This window comes from Chrysochloris asiatica, unplaced genomic scaffold (assembly GCF_000296735.1).
Source record: "Chrysochloris asiatica unplaced genomic scaffold, ChrAsi1.0 scaffold00012, whole genome shotgun sequence".
NCBI classification, from domain to species: Eukaryota; Metazoa; Chordata; class Mammalia; order Afrosoricida; family Chrysochloridae; genus Chrysochloris; species Chrysochloris asiatica.
The window spans coordinates 12,695,007-12,714,005 of record NW_006408530.1 but is presented as its reverse complement, the minus strand read 5'-3'; the positions used below and the strand labels follow the sequence as shown (position 1 = coordinate 12,714,005).

Below are 18,999 nucleotides of genomic sequence, written 5' to 3'. Positions count from 1 at the left end.
CCTATATGTTGTTGTTGTTTTTTTAAATATCATTTACCCCTCTCATTTCTCTCAAGGGTCCTTTCCTCAGGGAAACCTCTTATTTAACCAGTGTTAAGGCAGGCTTTTTACAGGTGCTCATAGTACTCAATTCCTTTGATTGTTCTTAGTTTATATGATATATTCACTAGTGTGATTGTTTCATTAAAGTCTTTCTCCCTTATGCTGCTGTAAGCCTCAGGAAAGCCTGTGCAGTCAGTTCCTGGCACAGACAAGGCACGCTAAAAAAAGACTTATTGAATGAACAAATGGATGGAGAAATTCTTTTCTAATATCTGACTGTAGTTATTTTCTGTCTCCTCTAAGCCCCAAGTCTCTTTTTCATCCATCAACCTAGTTACTTGATAGCAGTATGCTGATACTACACTGCATGATAGTGCATGATAGTGAAGCTACATTTCCTATATTATGAATCTGAATTTTTTTTGTTTGGCCTTTTTTAAATCCGAGTATTTCAATGAATTTCTTATTTTGTCACATAGTCTTATACACAGAGGCCTATTATTTGGGTCTCTTATTTTGTTGGGATCTTTTTATTACTTAGTCATAATATTCATTTATTGAGTAGTATATTCAAGCAAACATGTACTTTCTGGTGAGATTTTATGATAGCACCTAACTACCCAGTGTTAGTTCAATGACATCTTTATCTCTGGGAGAACAACTCATTAAAACACGACTTAAGAGATCTTTGAGCCTCCTAAGACTTTGGGAAGCTCTTGTCTAGTTATCCAATTGGCGTGTATTTTTTTCAAGTAATGGATTTTTCTCTGGAGTGCTGATAAGATGCTTTGGTAGTAGAATTAGCTATAATAGAATTAATATAAATAGTACTAAATCATTATCACAGGGATAAAATCAAGAATGAAGAAAAAAATTTAAGCAATTGGTACAGATACATGAATTGTCAAGAATTTTGTTTTTTTTTATCACTGCTATTCTCTGTTGAAATATTGCAAATAGGAATATAATCAGGTATTGGATGAATTCTCAGCCTTACTTTACACTTGTGACACTATTTCTGTTAAATTTGAGATGTTACTGAACAGAGTAAATCAAGAAAGATTGCTACCAGGGTTCCAGTTCATACATGCATGGGTGTATTCCAAAGAAAACATGATTACACATGTCTCTGTGATCAGTGGATGAGTTTTCTCAGTAATATACTGCCTTAATCTCGTTGTTGTTATTGTTGTTGTTATGAAGTGCCGTTGTGTCGGTTCTGACTCATAGTGACCCTGTATAGGGTTTCTGAGGAGCAGCTGGTGAGCTTGAACCGCTGACCTTGCAGTTCAAATGGCTTTGTAGTCTGGCACATTAACCCACAGCACCATACCAGGTCTCCTTAATCTCATTAGGATGCTTTAAAAAAAAAAAAAAAAAAAAAGAGGTACTAAAAAGAATAGTGTTGTGTAATTATCAGCTAGCTCACAGGTCTGATCTTTCCATCAGTTTTCCATTAGCATTAAGATAGAAGCTAATGAAGGCAATTTTACCGAATAGATTGTAATTGAGGACAAGTCTTGAATTTATCAAGGTTCATCCAATCCTGAGGATCTTGTGAGCCAGTTAAACTCTGAGTGGCGAGGCCAGCTCAGAAAGTTTTGGTGACTGTTTTGTGGGATCCCCAAGGAATAATTTTCATAGATTTTCTAGATGGACACAGACAAGCATGGAGACTTATAAGGAAGAAGTTTTAAGAAAACAGAAAACTCATTGGTGAGAAAAAGGCCAGGAAAATTGTGCTGAGGAGTCTTTTTTCCATCATAACAAGACATTCATGTTTGAAGGTAGCAAGGGGCTGTGTTTTGAAGATTTCATTGAGAAGCCTTAACCCATTCACCCTACAGTCCTGATTTTGTTCCCTAAACTCAAAGACCATCTAAAAGGAACACTTTTTGAGTCCCTTGAAATGCCAAAACTACTGTTTTGATGTGTTGTATGTTGTAAACTGAAGAGTGCAAAAGTTTTTGGGGAAAGGTTTGGTGGTGGTGGTGGTGCTAAGTGCTGTTGAGGCAGTTCCGACTCATAACAACCCTGTGTAGGGTTTACAAGGCTGTAGTTCTTTGCAGGAGCAGAAAGCCTCATCTTTCTCCAACCTTGTGGTTCGCAGTCCAGTGTTTATTAAGATGTCAGTACAACTTTCAGAAGTGTGTTGAACTAGATGTAGGATACATTGAAAAACAGTAGCTTCCCATTAAGATACGATACTGCCCCATTATATTTTTGTTTAATAAAGCATTCTGTGATTTTATAGCAATATGTTTTGACTTTCCTCATATTTTGGGAAAGTAGTCCTGGTAAAAAGGTGCTTGGTGGCTAAACCTAAAGGTCAGCGGTTGAAACACAATCAGCTGCTCCATAGTAGAAAAGACCTGATTATCTGCTTCCAGGAACATTTCAGCTATGGAAACCCTATGGGACAGTTTTACTCTCTCCTGTATGTATGATCACTGTAAGTCTGAATCACCTCATTGGCACACAACAGCAGCAACCTATTTTGGAATGACTGGAAAAATGTAACTTGTTCTGCATGAATGTCTGACTACTCTCAGACTGTGAGAAGTATTTATGGGGGTGCTCAGTCTCAAGGTCACCACTGCTTAGCGTCTTTCATTCTCCGTGTGCTGGAGTAGTAGATTAACAGTAGTCCTGGTCTGTCACTGTCTTCTAGTTCATTCTGGTTTCACTTTCCCTGTCCTTTTCTTTTATCCCAGTGCATCATTCGTTTCACACACACTTAAATGACATCAGAAACATTTTTCTGTTTGACCATTATGATTCTATTGCCATCCACCAAAGGGGAGTAAAGCAATTCAGAAAGTAGGAGATTCTAGAGAATTTTAACACAACTGTCAAAAACTTTTAGAAACATGCTAGCTAATGCTAACTGAATGTAAATTTTATCAGTTTTTGTTAAAGGCAATACTGCCCCCTGGTGTCCAGAAGCCAATCCCAAATCCTATAATTTACTGCTACAGTTTAAATTCTAGAGCCCCTTTGAAAAATAGTTATTAGGCTTGATTTCATTTATTTGCTGGCTTGGACCAAGTAATGTAGGTTACGTCAGGGTTAAGGATTTGTTTACTGACCCTCATCTGATAGGTAATGTCTCAGAATTTCCTTCATTACTTTCCTTGGTTTATAAGGAAAGTGTTCTTAATATTCTCATTTAATAATACTAAAAAAAAATTGGATTACTGCCAACTTTTGAAAAGCTCAGTCATTATTCTCCTTCCTTCACTTTTGTAACTGATGTGTCATTTTTCATCTCATTCTGGATATAAATCGTAATTTCTTTTGCCTGTGTTTTTTTCTTCACAAGCACGCCTTTCATATAATGATAGAGGTAAGATGCATTGATGTTTGTTTTATGGTTGTGGAATTTTTTGTGGATACTAACATTTTGTTCTTAGATTTATTTTTTCTTTTTGCCTTATTGTGCATCCTTTATAGTTTATAAATTTATGTTACAGAGATTTTTTTTTTCCCCCACCACTTTTAGTTTTAAAAAAATGCTTTGTTTGACATAGTAACAAGTTTTGGTTTTAAATAATTGTTAAACTTATTTATACTTCTCTATGGTAGAATGGAAACCAACTATTTTAGTTGAATAGGATTAAGAAAAAAATGAAAGTACTGAAATTAACACAAAATGACTAGATTCTAAAACCCTCCTAATTGTTATGCCATTAACTTAAGTTTCAACATGTGTGCATTGCAAACTGAGGCTGTCTTTTGATGCAGACCTGTATCTTTTAATGTGAAATTCATATTTCCAGATAGTTTCAATATTGACATCATTAGCAAATAGGCTGTCTAGAAAAGCCTACTCTTTGATGATCTTTTGCTTTTGATGTCTAAAGGATTAGTTAGTTTAGCGCTCACGCTTCAAATAAAGAACCAGAACGAATGCAATGATTACAGACTGCGTCACAGCTCCCGACCTTCAATCATTAATTCCAGTATTGATTGTAGAATGGTACTGAATGACGATGATGGGTGGTGGGCCTTTTCTGATTGTTGTCATTTGTTGTTCCCAATATGATGTCTTCTGGTACCATAATTTTTACACACAAAGGGGTAAATCCAAGATGTAATCAGACCAAATTCTAATGTGTAACTTTTTCTAGCTTTGCAAAGTAGCATGAATATTACAAGAGAAATGCAGGCATAGAGAAAGTTTTCAGTAATTCTGCAGTTTTTATAATTGCTCAGAAAAGTGTTTATTTTAAATTTTTTTATGTAGCAGGACAGAGCAATGTTTTATGTATAATAGAATGTTACTCTCAATTATGAAGTTTTAATTTATCTCCTGAGCATCTGAATATTTAAAGGTATAAACTTTTGTTCCTAGAAACAAGTATGAAGGGTTTTTGTTTTTGTTTTTATGAGGGGTGGATAAATTATTATAATGATGCTAATAAATTGAAAATCATTTATAATACTGCTACATTATAAAGTAAAACTGATAAAGAGATACAGTTAAAGCTTTTTATAAATACAAATACAATGAAGCATTGACAAAATAGAAGACTCTAGTTATTTTTCAGTTTCAAAAGTTAAAAGGTATACTGATTAGTGTTATAGATTTATTTATAATATGTGTTAGAAGTTACTTGTTTTTTACCTAAATTCTTCAAATATTGTAAATAATTTAAAGTTACATTTGAAAAATACCAGTTCTAAAAGTTTTGACACTGTATAGGAGAGTACCTTTTAGATTTTCTTTTTTCTTTAAAAATAGGCCAGTGTTCTCCTTAAGTTTCACACTTATAAATAACTTTGACAGACAGCAGTGTGTTTTCTGACTATTATGATCTAATGGTGAATATAATTAGGGCAATCTAAGATTTTTTTCCGAAATAATAGTAGTATAGAAAACATTTAATGTTCTTTATTTCTAAAAAATAAATGGGAAATTATTGTATGTTTCTTAAATTAGGGTTAATATGTAAAAATTGTATTTTGAGCTGCAGATGCTTCATTTGAGATCTGAATTAAATCATCTGAATCCTGTTTTGTTGATGAAATCATATCCATGTGATTTGTTTTAGTGGTTGACATTCCTTAGGACAGACTAATGTGTATGTACTTCAGCTGCAGAAACACTATCAGCCCTTATATGAATACTTTTTTGTGGACTTGTCTTGAAAATTTGCCCTTTCCAGTTTCTCTAAAAGGGGGAACCATTGCTGTTTACTTACTGAAAGACTTTTCAAGTGATCTTGTTTTCTTAATTTAGCTTAATTTTTCCTTTATGCAGTTAGACAATAATTCTCATACCCTGAAGGCTAAATGGTTTTATTTGCCTGGAGAAGAGTAGTCTTCAGTCTTTTGTTTACTTTACTGTCTATGCATTCATATATGTAATACACTCCTTTCAGTAGAATCTCTCATTACCTATAGTGGTATCAATTGAGGAGTGGAGGAAGGAAAGAATAGTGTTAATGAAACCTCTCCAGAGATTCTTGTGTCCCCTTGCCCTGGTGAGAATCATAATTATAGAAACCATACTTCCTATAAGATTTATCTTTTCTCCTTGACCCGTCAGCCATTCCATTAACCTAAAAGATCTTACTTCTACTTGTCTTTCAAGTGTTAATGCAGGAAAGAAAAACCACTTTTGTGGATATTTTTCATAAATATTTGAGGTTGAAATAAGTCTCAGATAATCTAGGTAATCTTTGTGCTTTAAGATAGGGATTCACAAACCGTTTTATAAAGCCCATCTGCTTTAGTTTAGAAGAAAGTGCATATCTGTCCTAGTTAATACCTCAAAATGTTTGTATTATTGAAGGTCACTTGAATGTAGATGCCCCCTGTTAAACTCCATGAGTGGTGTTAGTGGGCTGGGAGAGGTAGAGCTACATACATTTACAGGAGGCTTAGGTTTCACCCATGTCCTAAGGGCTCTTGGTCTTGCCACAGAAATTTTGGTTCCTCTTCACAATAGTCATTCTGCAGCCCTTGAAACATTTTCATTGCTTTTCTCTGGGTGCTTTCCAGGCTTCTTACAATAGATGTTGCTTAATTTGCAGATACTCAACTAATAGAATGCTTTCAATAAAGGGTGGCCACTTTGTATACTTTGTAGAGGGAGGATTCCCTTGTGATTTTTAAATGTTGTACTCCTAGTTATAGACTATATTTGCTTTATGTATTAGCTATAGTAATAAATTTATTTTTCATGTACCTTGCCTTATTATCTACTATGACAGTATGCTTTCTGGGTAATTATTTGTACTTCCTTGGCAATCAGTCCCAGAACACCGATATATTTTTTCTTTTTTCCAAATCTCAGATCAGTTTTGCCAAGTAATTGTAAGCACAGGTATAAATTGCTAATATGTTGGAAAAATCAAATGAAGCAAACAATTTGACTGTAGTGACACTGACTTCTACAGTTCTTTGATGTGTGCTGTTTGATATATCCATCTGCAATGTGTCAGAATGCCTGTGGATGTTTTTGAGACTAGTAAAGAAAAGATTTTAAATTGGGAAGGGGAAGGTAGCAAGTTTTGAGGAGAGGTTTACTTTGAGACATAGTTTGCTGTTTTTAAAACTTCAAATCTTCATCTTGTAAAGGAGATACACAATGGGTAAAACAATGAAACACTGTGGGTGCTATTCTAAAATACACAAAGAATCTTAGTTGGGAAAAATAATGAGAATAGATGAAAAATATATTAGATCCTCCCCATCCCCTACTATACATATATAGCTATAGTGTGGAATATGATTATGAAAACTCTTTATTCAAGTTGTCTGCATTGTGATCTCTATAGCTGATTAGGAATGCTTGAGAATTTAGTTCTGGCAAGATTGAAGTTAATGTCATCTGTATGTGTTTACTGTTTTTGTCAATTGATTCTTTACATACTCACTTTTCCCCTCATTTTCAAAATTGGTTTGTATCATGTGCTTCTTATTTACAATATTTTTATTGTTTATCTGTAGGATCCAGGACCACCCCCACCTTCTCCATTACTAGGTTTGAAACCACTGCAGTTATTAGAAGTGAAAGCAAGGGGAAGATTTGGTTGTGTCTGGAAAGCCCAGTTGCTCAATGAATATGTGGCTGTCAAAATATTTCCAATACAGGTATGTTTATTGCAGTTCTTTAATCTGTATATATTTTTAAAGATGTAATTGGCTAGGTCAGTGTAACTCCAAACAGTTTGAAAGCTATATGCTTCAAGGTGGGGGACATGGAGGCTCCATAATAAAATTACAGAACTGCGAAACACAAGGTCCCTGGTATGAGCCCTCCAGCTGCTCCACGGGAGAAAGATGAGGCTTTCTGCTCTCGAAGATTTACAGCTTTAAAAACCCTATGGTGGTGGTGGTGGTGGTTATATGCCGTGGAGGTAATTCAGACTCATAGTCAAAACCACATAGTGACCCTCCATAGGGTTTCTGAGGCTTTAAATCTTTATAGGAGCAGAAAGCTTCATCTTTCTCCCATGGAGCTGCTGGTAGTTTGAACTGCTTACCATGAGATTAGCAGCCTGACTCATAACCACTATGCTACCAGAGCTCCTTAGGAACTCCATGCAGATTAATAGCAACAATGTTTCAAGGTGCTTCTGATGATACTGGGAAAAGCAGTTGACCCTTTTACATTTGCCTTCTCATTTGAGAAATGGAATTGAATTATTAGAACATCAATCATTTTTGTTTGGGGTGATGGAATTACAATAAATGAATTAATGGAAGAGATTTACCAATAAAAATTCTACAGAAATACTGAGGTGAAAATTACAATAAATAATTGTCTGAGTGGTGAAATTTTAATGTTCTGTGGACATATCAGAAAAAGCAAATAGAGGAGTGAAAAGAGTAGTAGTGTGCTTGGTTTCAGAATAGTTGTATTGAGGGATGTCGCCAGACTCTGATTCATTTTCATACTCCTTTGAGTGTTTATAGAATCATTTCAGTTTTTGTTTGGTGAGTTTTCAGAGGCAGTAAATCAGGACTCCAAATGATTGGTTTACTATTTAATTAGTTTTCTTTCAAGGGGCTTGGTCTTCTCACGAACTATAGTTTTGATGCACCTCTGATCTATTCTTACGGTTTGCTTTGTTCTGCTAGTTTGCCGGTCCCATGATAATGTCATTCCCTTCATCTTATAGATCCCCACAGTGAATCACATGCGTAGTAGAGACCTTGCTTAGGTCTGGTGATGAACGCTTTCTGCAGTGGATAGGTCTCATCACTACACCTAGGCAGTGGATCTGCTGCATTCCAGAGTTATTAAGTAATTCGTTTCTCTGTCTGAATGTATCTGATTTATAGCCTCCTTGGCTCCTTTAAAGGCTGTCAGAATCTGTGGGAAAGTTTGTTCCTTTTTATTTTTGTTAGCAATGTAGATACTGTAAACTATAGTTTTCAGAAGAAGAGTGTATTCTGTTGTTCCATGATATATAAAATTAAGATCAGGTCAGAAGTTATTTATACTGTATGAGGAAGATTAAAATTAAGGGAAGATTTTTGGATGATACTAACTTTAGGAATAACAGCAATAACAGACAAACATTTTAACACATTTTTCTGTGTCTCAGGTTCATGTGCTGTATATATGTTGTTAAGTGCCTTTGAGTCAGTTCTGACTCATAGCGACCCTGTGTAGAGTTTCTGAGGAGTGACTGGGGGGCTTTGAATTGCTGTCCTTGCACTTAGCAGTCTAGTGCTTATCCTACAGCACCACACCAGGACTCCTTACATATGCTAGAGAGAACTAACACGTGTGTAGGTATTATTGCTCACATACATATATGTTGTTAAGTGCCATGGAGTCGGTTCTGAGTCAAAGCAACCCTGTGTGAAGAGCAGCTGTGATGGGTTTGAACTGCTGGCCTTGTGGTTAGCAGTCCAGTGCTGATCCTACAGTGCCACACCAGGAGTCCATAGAATGCAACAATCATATTAGGCAGATGTCATTACCCTCATTTTACTAATGTGGAAACTAAATGACCGTGTAATTTAAGCCAAGGTTAGTGGGAGAGCCAGGATTCAGACTTAATATAGCTTTTATCCAGAAAGTTCCTAAATATTGTCCTGTGGTGTCTCTCATTATGCTTTTCATAGTAAAATAATTTTTTATAAATGGATGTGTATTAGACATGGATCACTTATAAAGACAACTGAGTATATGGCATGTTTTTATGATTGTATTACATATTTATGTTCCAATGAACTTTCAAGGAGTTCTAAAAATTTTCTAAAGAAAGTGATTTTTATCGGCCACTGAAAAAATTAGTTTTCTATTTAGATTAAGAGATTCTACCTAAATTTCCTCTTTCAGGCACATTATTTTGAATAGGAGTAGCAAGTTACTCACACAATGGTGAAATTGCACTGTAATGCTGACTTGTAAGCAGAAGCATGACATTTCTGATCAACTCTGTGTGGACAAATAAATACAGAGAATTATATTTTGAGGGAATGGACAGGGAAGGCATTTTTAGTATGAACTTGTTACCGATTTTCAGCGTTTTATCTTATTAAAACACAAGACAAAGCAAAACAAAAGAGGATGGGAGTGGAGGGGAGTAATTAACTAACTAAAGAGTAGACATGGGTTAACTTGGATGAAGAGGAAGGCAATAAACAATAAGAGAGAGGTTGGCAGAAGAATGGTGAAGGCATGGGAAAACAAGGGGGAATGCAAGAGATAAAGGCAACAGAGATAAATACTGTTATATACACAATCCAATAACAGTGTTCTATGCAGGTGGAATGGGTGTGGGAGTACACCCACAAATACATACAGGTTTGCCAGAAGATGTCTGTACGTGGTATTTACCTTTGCTGAAAACATATCCATGAATATGGTAGATCACAGAGGTGGCAAAGTTAAGAAAACTAAACACACCAAACACATCCAGGGAATGAGTCACTGGGCCTGGGGGGTCCAGGACCATAGTCTCAGGGGATACCATGATCAATTGGCATATCAGAGTCCAAAAAGACAGTGTTCTTCATCCTACTTTGGTGAGTAGCGACTGGCATCTTATGTCTTGAGTGACCATCTAAGGTGCAACTATTGATCTCTCCTTGTCTGAAGGAAAGAAGAGTAATGAAAACTGAGGACACTTGAAAACAGTTACTACAATAGACTATTGGACCATGTGAGCATTAATCTTCATTACACTGAGACCAAAAGAAGTGGATGGTGCTTGACTACTCCTAACAGCTGCTCTGAAAGGGATCCCATTAGAAGGTCTTGGGTAGAGTGGGAGGAAATGTAGAAAACAAAATGTGAAATCATAAAATGTCAGATAGAGACTAGTAGAACCCAAGACTCTGACCTTTGATAACTCTTCAGATCTAGAGCTGAACTCACCACTGTGACTCAATTTTCAGTCAAGCAGTTGTTGTTAAGTGCTGTCAAGTCACTTCCGACTCATAAAGACCCTGTATTAGGTTTCCAAGGAGCTGCTGGTGAATTTGAACCACTGATCGTGCATTTCCTTGCAAGTCCACTGCATTAACCCACAGCGTCACACCAGGACTCCAGCCAAGCAGTAGATAATATAATAGAGGAAACAACAACACTAATGAGGTACACTCACCATAAAAGGGTGAAGATCAAAAGAATAGCATTTACCCAAGGACAAAATTCAGAACGATTCAAAAAGAAATGGAAAGAAACTGCACAGGGAAGAAGTGTGGTATAAGTAATGTTTTCCGTGAGAGGAAATGAAATGTATGATTTGTTGAATGTAAAACTGATGATCTGCTCTTTAAACTTTCCCTCAATTCACAATAATTTTTTTTTTTTTTTTTAGCAAAGAAACTTTTAAAACTTTGTCTTTAAATTAAAAAAAAAAAAAGTTTCATTGTGAATTATGTGATAATTTACATGGGAGAACATCAGCTTTACATTCATCCTATCATATATCGTTTCATTGCCATGGTTACAGTCCCCTCCATGCATCATCAACCAACCAAAGGGTATACCCTGCAAACCTGCCCCCCCACCCCCACCCCCCGGTCATCAGCACACAGCCCCTTTCCGTCTCTAGGTCTAAAGTCCGCAGCTGCTCCATCTCTCCATGTCATGATCTCTGCCTCCATCTCAGGCATCGCTGCTTCTCTGGGTAGGGTCTCGCTCTCCGCTCTTCTCACTTGATGATCCCAGGGACCTCTGCTCCTAGACTGCAAAGTCAGTCACTCCCCTTCTTTTGCTACAAAATGTCTACCTTTACATTTCCAACCCTCACAGTCAGTCCTGATAACAATAATTCACTATTGTGCCACAAGAGACCTATCCCCATCTCCTTTCATCAGCCCTGCCCAGACAGATTGGATACTACTCAGTGAAGATTCTACCTTCCTCCATGCCCTCTGGATCTAGATTCCCTCTTGAAAGCTTGTAAGCCAGGCACTTCTTGCCTTTGTAGCCCCCCCATTTTGGATAGCCAGTGTCCAAATTTCCCATCCCTGTCTACTCTGTGTATGGAGGGGGTGGGGATGATCCTCGCTGTAAAGATTTGTTTCCTCTTTTGAGCTACTGAATCCATAGGTGTAGGTCAAGTTCATCAAATTGTATCAGATTACTCTTTTTTTCCTCTTCTTTCTTCTTCTAGTTGAGCTCTGATCCTCTAGCTGTTGAAGCCAGGTCAATATCTTTTAAATTTTTGTGTTAGAACATATTTGAGTAAATGCTTAGTTGTTGCTTATTTATCTGTGTTTTTTGTGTTCTTTTTTATTTTTCCCTATCTCTAGGACAAACAATCATGGCAAAACGAGTATGAGGTCTATAGTTTGCCTGGAATGAAGCATGAGAATATATTACAGTTTATTGGTGCTGAGAAACGAGGCACCAGTGTCGATGTAGATCTTTGGTTAATCACAGCATTTCATGAAAAGGTAAAATTGCTTTCTGGTTTCTCCTTGAGTAAAATGAAGTTTGATCTACTTACCTGATGTTGACAACAGATCCCTCAGATGTATTTTTCTGGAGACAGTGGGTTGTTCTAGTTGATTATTATGTCACCCGAAAATACAACTCACTCTTAAATAAAAATCTGTATAAAAATATAGTTCATTAAAAGAGCCAAGATGGTAACTTTTTCACCTAACCTTGTACTCCTAATCAGTCTTTCCTGTTGATCATGTTTGCCTTTGCTGTAGTTATCTCTAAGTGATACAAATGCTTACTTGAATATAACCAATTCTTAGTAATTTTCATTCCTCATTTAAGATCCATTTGACTGCATCAACTATTTTTCAGTTTTAAGTTTTTGTCATAAAACTCCTTAATCAGGCTAGTTGAGTAACAAAGCCAGAGTCAGGAACTTTATCTGATATTAGATCTGTCACTAACTTGCAGGTAATTTTCACCAAAACACACTTGCCTCAGTCTCAATAGCTACAGAGTTTTGAAAGTATGTTAATGAAGTTGGAAATTGTGTTCTCTTTGGTAGTAGGTGTCTTCATTGTCATGTGTAAGTGGCTTTTTTACTTTTCTGCATGTTGTTGTTGTTAAGTGCTGTCGAGTCGCTTCAGATTCATAGCAACCCCTATAGGGTTTCTGAGGAGCCGTTGGAGGGTTTGAACTGCTGACCTTGTGGCCACAGTCCAGTGCTGATCCTACAGCACCATACCAAGAGTAGACTTTCTGAATTGACCAAAAAGATGGCAGTCATCTCTGGAGAAAGCATTTTTTTCTATTTGTTGTTGTCTACAAGTCTTAATTTTGTCTTAGTGCTGTATACTAGAATCAGTATTTTTTAACTTTTAAATATTTTCTAAGCTTTAGCTTTTTAACTAGTCTTTTAAAAAAATATTTATTTTCTAAATAGGGGAATTTGACCAACTGTCTATACAAACCTTTAAAGATTCATGGTCCTCTTTTTTCTGGTGAAATGTTTATTATTGGTAAATTAGAAGGAGGAACTTGGAAGTATTTCAGAAAGATTGCTTTTTAGATATCTTACTTTAAAAGGAAGATATGTTGTCTTCTATAATTTTTTAAATTCAAAAAGAAATTCTCCATATACAGGTGGCTTTTGTCAAGAGCATAAGTTTGTTTGTTTGTTTTCCCCTTTAGGGTTCACTCTCTGACTTTCTTAAGGCTAATGTGGTCTCTTGGAATGAATTGTGTCATATTGCAGAAACGATGGCTAGAGGATTGGCATATTTACATGAGGATATACCTGGCCTAAAAGATGGCCACAAACCTGCCATATCTCACAGGTAGAACTAAATTTATATTGTTTCCCCAAATAACTCAGTGTTTGTGTATTGTTGAAATTTGAATCCTCTGGATAAAATTTATTTTTCCCCTAGATGTGTGACCACGCTATGAGAGGCAGTTGATTTCCTTTTGTTTTTAAGATCTGTTCTGATACTGACCAAGAAGTGTTTTGGATAATGTATGTCCATATTAACATTATCAGTTGTTGTTGTTGTTAAGTGCCATTAAGTCGGTTCTGACTCATAGCAACGTATCATTCACCTTATGCTTTAATTTATCTCATTTCTGAAAGCATGGTCAAGAATGAACATATTTTTTTCTCTAACTCGAGGGAGAGAGAAATTTGTTTTACCTTAAGATGATTATAAGTAGTTATGAGGGGATGTAACTAAGAAATGACTTAAATTTTTTTGCTTATGTTTTAAATAAACCATATGCCCATTACCTGACCTATATGGCATCATTTGAATAATTTAGTTTACTTAATGAATTGCTTTTGCCAGTGAAGAAATAGTGTTTAAAACCAACAGTTGTTCAAATGGGATGTAATTTGTCATATGTATTTAACTTCCTTGAGCATGGGAATCAGTAATTTAAAAAGTTGTTTTTAAATTAGGTATGAAATACCGACTCATGCAACAAATATTTGGGTCCGTAAGGTAGCAGTTAGATTGTTGGGAGCACATCTTTTAAGATAGGAGTCCTGGTGTGGCGCTGTGGGCTAATGTGCCAGACTGCATAGCCATTTGAACTACAGGGTCAGTGGTTCAAGCTCACCAGCTGGTCCTCGGAAACCCTATACAGGGGGTCACTATGGGTGAAACCGACTGGATGGCACTTAACAACAACAACAACAACAACAACAATTCTGGAGTCCTGGTGTGGTGCTGTGGGTTAATGCACTGGATTGCAAAGTCACTTGAATCAGAAGGTTGGTGACTCAAGCTCACCAGCCGCTCCTCAAAAACCCTATACAGAGTCACTATGGGTTGGAACCAACTCGACAGCACCTAACAACAACAACAACGATTCTATTTTTGCAAGTCTTACATTGTTTTTAACCTCAGAAATAGCTCCTCTATCTTTTAATCTTCATACACAGATTTGTACTGCCTCTTTCTGGATTTTTGCTAGCTTCACCTTGCATAATCCTCTGGAGTCCCCAAAAGAGTCTCTGAAAATCTTTTTAAGTCTAAAAGTGATTGGTTTTTGTAGCACTGTGTCTACCTGTTAATTTGTCATATTGTGGTAGCGTGGGTGTTGGCATGATGCTGGAAGCTATGCCACAGATATTTCAAATACGCATAATCATCCATGATGAACAGGTTTTATTTAGCAGAACTTCCAGACTAACATTACAAAGAAGAACCTGGTGATCTGCTTTGAGAAAATTAGCCAGTGAAAACATTATAAATAGCAGTGAAACATTGTTTGGAGGAGGAGCCTCTCAGGTTGAAAGGCACTTACGATATGACTGGCAAAGACCTGACTCCTCAAAGTAGAGTTTACCTTAATGAAGTGGATGGAGTAGAATCTTTCTGGACCTTCATTTGTTATGGGACACAACCCAAAATGAGAATAAATAGCTGCAAACATCCATTAATAATCCAAACCTGGAATACATGAAGTATGAAGCTAGGAAAATTGGAAGTAATCAAAAATGAAATGAAACGCATAAAAATTGACATCCTAGGCCTTAGTGAGCTGAAATGGACTGGTGTCAGCCAGTTAGTTACTGAAATGGTCTCCTTTGGCACAAATGACAAATTGAAGAGAAATGGTGTGACTTTCATTTGTCCAAAGGAGCACCTCAGACCCATCTTTGAAGTGTAGTGCTAGGAATGATAGACTAACATCCACATGCCTAAAAGGAAGACCAGTTAATGCCATTAATATTCAGATCTACTCTCCAGTCATTAAAGTCAGTGATGAAGAGTTGACGAATTTTACCAACTTCTTCAGTCTGAAATTGATCAAGCATGCAAGCAAGATGTATTGATTGTTATTGGTAATTAGAACAGGAAAGTTGAAAACAAAAAGGGAATTGGAAAATACAGCCTTGGTGATAGAAACAAAATTGGAGATTGCATGATAGAATTTTGCAAGACCAGTGACTTCTTTAGTGCAAATTATGTTTTCATTAACATAAAACAGCAACTATAAACTTTAATCTCACCAGATGGAATACATAGGAATAAAATTGACTTCATCTGTGAAAAGATGATGGAGAAGTAGCATCATCAGAACAAGGCTAGGGGTTGATTGTGGAATAGACTCATCAGTTGCTTGTATGTAAGTACAAGGTGAAACTAAAGAAAATTAAAACAAGTCCACGAGAGCCAAAGTGTACAACCTTGAGTATATTCTGAATTTAGATACCATCTCTAGAATAGATTTGACACATTAAACACTAATGACTGAAAAGACCAGACAAATTATGAGATAACAAAAAGGGCATTGTACACGAAGAAAAGAAACAAAAGGTCATTAAAAAGACAGGAAAGAAAGAAAAGACCAAAATGGACTTCAGAAGAGACACTGAAAGTTGCTGTTGAACATAGAGTAGTTAAAACAAAAGGAAGAAATGATGAAGTAAAAGAGCTGAACAGAAGACTTCAAAGGTAGCTTGAGAACACAAGGTGAAGTATGCAATGAAATGTGCAAAGATCTGAACTTGTAAAATCAAAAGGGAAGAACATGCTTGGCATTTCTCAGGCTGAAAGAGTGGGAGAAAAAATTCACACCTCAATTTGTGATACTGAGGAATTCTATGGGCAAAATATTGGATGATGCAGAAAATATCAAAGATGGGATGGGAATACACAGTCACTGTATTAAAAAGAATTGGTCAAGGTTCAGCCAGTTTTAGGAGGTAACATATGACCAAGAATCGATGGTCTGAAAGAAAAAAATTCAGGCTGCACTGAAGATGTGTGAAAAAAACAAAGGCTTTAGAAATTGACAGAATACCAATAGAAATATTTCAACAAATACTTGCAACACTGGGAGCACTTACTTGTCTATGCCAAGATATTTGGAAGACCTGGCTGGCAGGCTAGAAGAGATCCACAGTTGTGCCTATTCCAAAGAAAGGTACTCCAACAGAATACAGAAATTATGGAACAATGTCATTATTATCATAAGCAAGTAAAATTTTGTTGGGACAATTTGAAAACTGTTGTAGCATTACATTGACATAGAACTGCCAGAAACTCAATCTGGATTAAGAAGAGGATATGGAATGAGGGATATCATTGTCAATGTCAGATAGATCTTAACTAAAAGTGGAGAATGCCAGAAAGATGTTTACCTGTGTTTTATTGACTATGCAGAATTTGGTGGGTCAAAACAATTTATGGATAACATTGCACATAATGGGAATGTGGGAACCCTTAATTGTGCTCATGGAGAACCTGTACATAGATCATGAGGCAGTCATTTGAACAGTACATAGGGATTCTGTTTAGTTTAAAATCAGGAAAGGTTGTATCAGGGCTATATCCTTTAAGTATATTTACTCAATCTGTATGCTGAGGAAATAATTCCATAATCTGGACTACATGAAGAAAGACACAACATTGGAATTGGAGGAAGATTTCATTAACAACCTGCAACATGCAGATAAGATAACACAACCTTGCTGAATGGAAAGAGGACTTGAATCACTGGTGAAGATCAAAGACTACAGCCTTCAGTATGGATTACACCTCAACATAAAGAAAACAAAAATCCTCACCATTGGACCAATAAGCAAAATCATGATAAATGGAGAAAACATTTAAATTGTCAAGGATTTCTTTTTACTTGGAACCACAATTAATACCCATGGAAGCAGCAGTCAAGAAACAATGTACTGCATTGGTAAATCTAACACAAAAAAAGTCTCTTTAAAGTATTAAGGTACAAAGATGTCACTTTGAGTACTAAAGTCGGTCTGACCCAAGGCCATGATGTTTTTAGTTACCTCATATACATGGGAATGCTAGGCAGTGAGTATGGAATACTGAAGAAAAGAATTGATGCCCTTGAATTATAGTGTTGATGAAGAATATTAAATATTCTGTGGACTACCAGAAGAAAGAACAAATCTATCTTGGAAGAAGTACATCAGAATACTCCATAGAAGTTAGAGTGAGGAGACTTCTTCTCTAATACTTGAGGCATGTTGTCAGGAGACCAGTCCTGACATCATGCTTGATAAAATAGAGGTTCAGCAAAAAAGAGATGGAATGACAAGGCAACAGTTGTGGGGATGGCGCCGGACAGGGCAGTGTTCTGCTGTATGTGGGGTTGCTATGAGTTGGTTATGATTCTTGGTGCCACTTAACAACAGCGTATTCCTCATTTATCCTACTCTTTATCTATATCCTTGTACATATATTTAAACTGCTGCCGTGGCTCAGATGTATCTAGTTAGGGTATGGTAATCTCTAGCATGAACCAGTTGAGGAAAGTACATAGTGAAAGATATCTGATTGCATTAATACTGTTTCCCTTTTTAGAACTCCAGACTAACTGGGACGTGTATGGTTTTTTTGTTTTTTTTTTAATTTAAGGTTTTTATTGTGGATTGAGTGAAAGTTTACAGGGCACATCACCAGTTTCACATTCAACCATTCGTATAACTTGTTGCATTACATTGATTATAATCCCCTCCATGAGTTAGAAGTATTTCTCTCTATCCACTTTAGGTTTTTAAAAAACACACAAAAAACCCCACTCAGGCGTATATAATAATTTACATCTCCAAAGGGCACATTCTGCAAGTCTGCTCCTGGCCACCAGTTCTTAGTCCTTCTCCTCTTAGTTGATGAATCTAGAGTCCTCAGCCGCACCCCCTTTCCATGCCCCCATCTCTGCCTCCATCTCTGGCGCTGCTGCTTCTCTGGATAAGGTCCAGTTTTTTGATTGTGCGTTCCTCTCTTGATGGTCCTAGGGTCCTCTTATTTCTGGACTGTAAGATTAACCACTCCGCTTTTTTTGTTCCAAAACTTCTACCTTTACAAATGTGACAGTCACGATTAGTCATGATAACAGTTATTCACTATTGAATCTTATGAATCTTATCCCCATCTCCTTTCACCAGACCCATCTAGACAAGATGACAGCTATTCAGTGGGGACTCTTTCTTTCCCCCAACCCTCTTAAACTAAGCTCCCTCTTGAAAACCCTGTAAGCCAGTCACTTCGTGCCTTTATTGCCCCCTCATTTTAGGTAGCTAATGTCTAAGTTGCCCGTTCCTATCTACCCTGCGTACAGAGTGGATAGCATTGAAACTTGATTTGAAGACTCTTTCCCTCTCTGTTGGTATTTAGAGTAACTACTGCTCTGCATATAGGTCAGGTTCATCATGAAGATGTATCTTCTGTCACTGTAGCTGTTCCAGTCTGCTTGTCCTTTCTAGTGGGATTCCAGTCTGCTTATCCTTTCTAGTGGGAATGTCTCACCTTACAAGGTTGTGGATGGGACTCAGGATTCCACCTAAGGTCCTGTACTCTGTAAAGGCTTTGCATGAGGCCTGTTTCACTGGGCAAGTTGTAGAACCCCTTTTAGGTATTCCAATCAGTTATGGGCTGAAGGCGGGCTTACAGGTTTTCTCTAATCATGTTTCCCAACATTCTTTTCTATCCCACTCAAGTGTCTATTTTACAACAGTAGGCAAGGGAAACTAATATTCATAAGGCAGTCAAGGATTTTAGTATTATTTACCCTCTTCAAGCTATACCTAGATCCCTGTATCCCAGAGCCCTGTT

At 36.7% G+C, this 18,999-nt stretch overlaps 1 protein-coding gene across 2 annotated transcripts in view; it reads left to right on the top strand.

Moving 5' to 3' along the window:
* ACVR2A (activin A receptor, type IIA) overlaps nt 1-18,999 on the top strand; it is a 141,758-nt gene that overhangs the window by 105,405 nt on the left and 17,354 nt on the right. For both annotated transcript variants that reach the window (XM_006834558.1, XM_006834559.1), the window contains 3 exons: nt 7,000-7,143; nt 11,773-11,916; nt 13,100-13,245. In XM_006834558.1, coding sequence (XP_006834621.1) covers nt 7,000-7,143; nt 11,773-11,916; nt 13,100-13,245 — 434 coding nt within the window. The remainder of the gene's footprint in view (nt 1-6,999; nt 7,144-11,772; nt 11,917-13,099; nt 13,246-18,999) is intronic.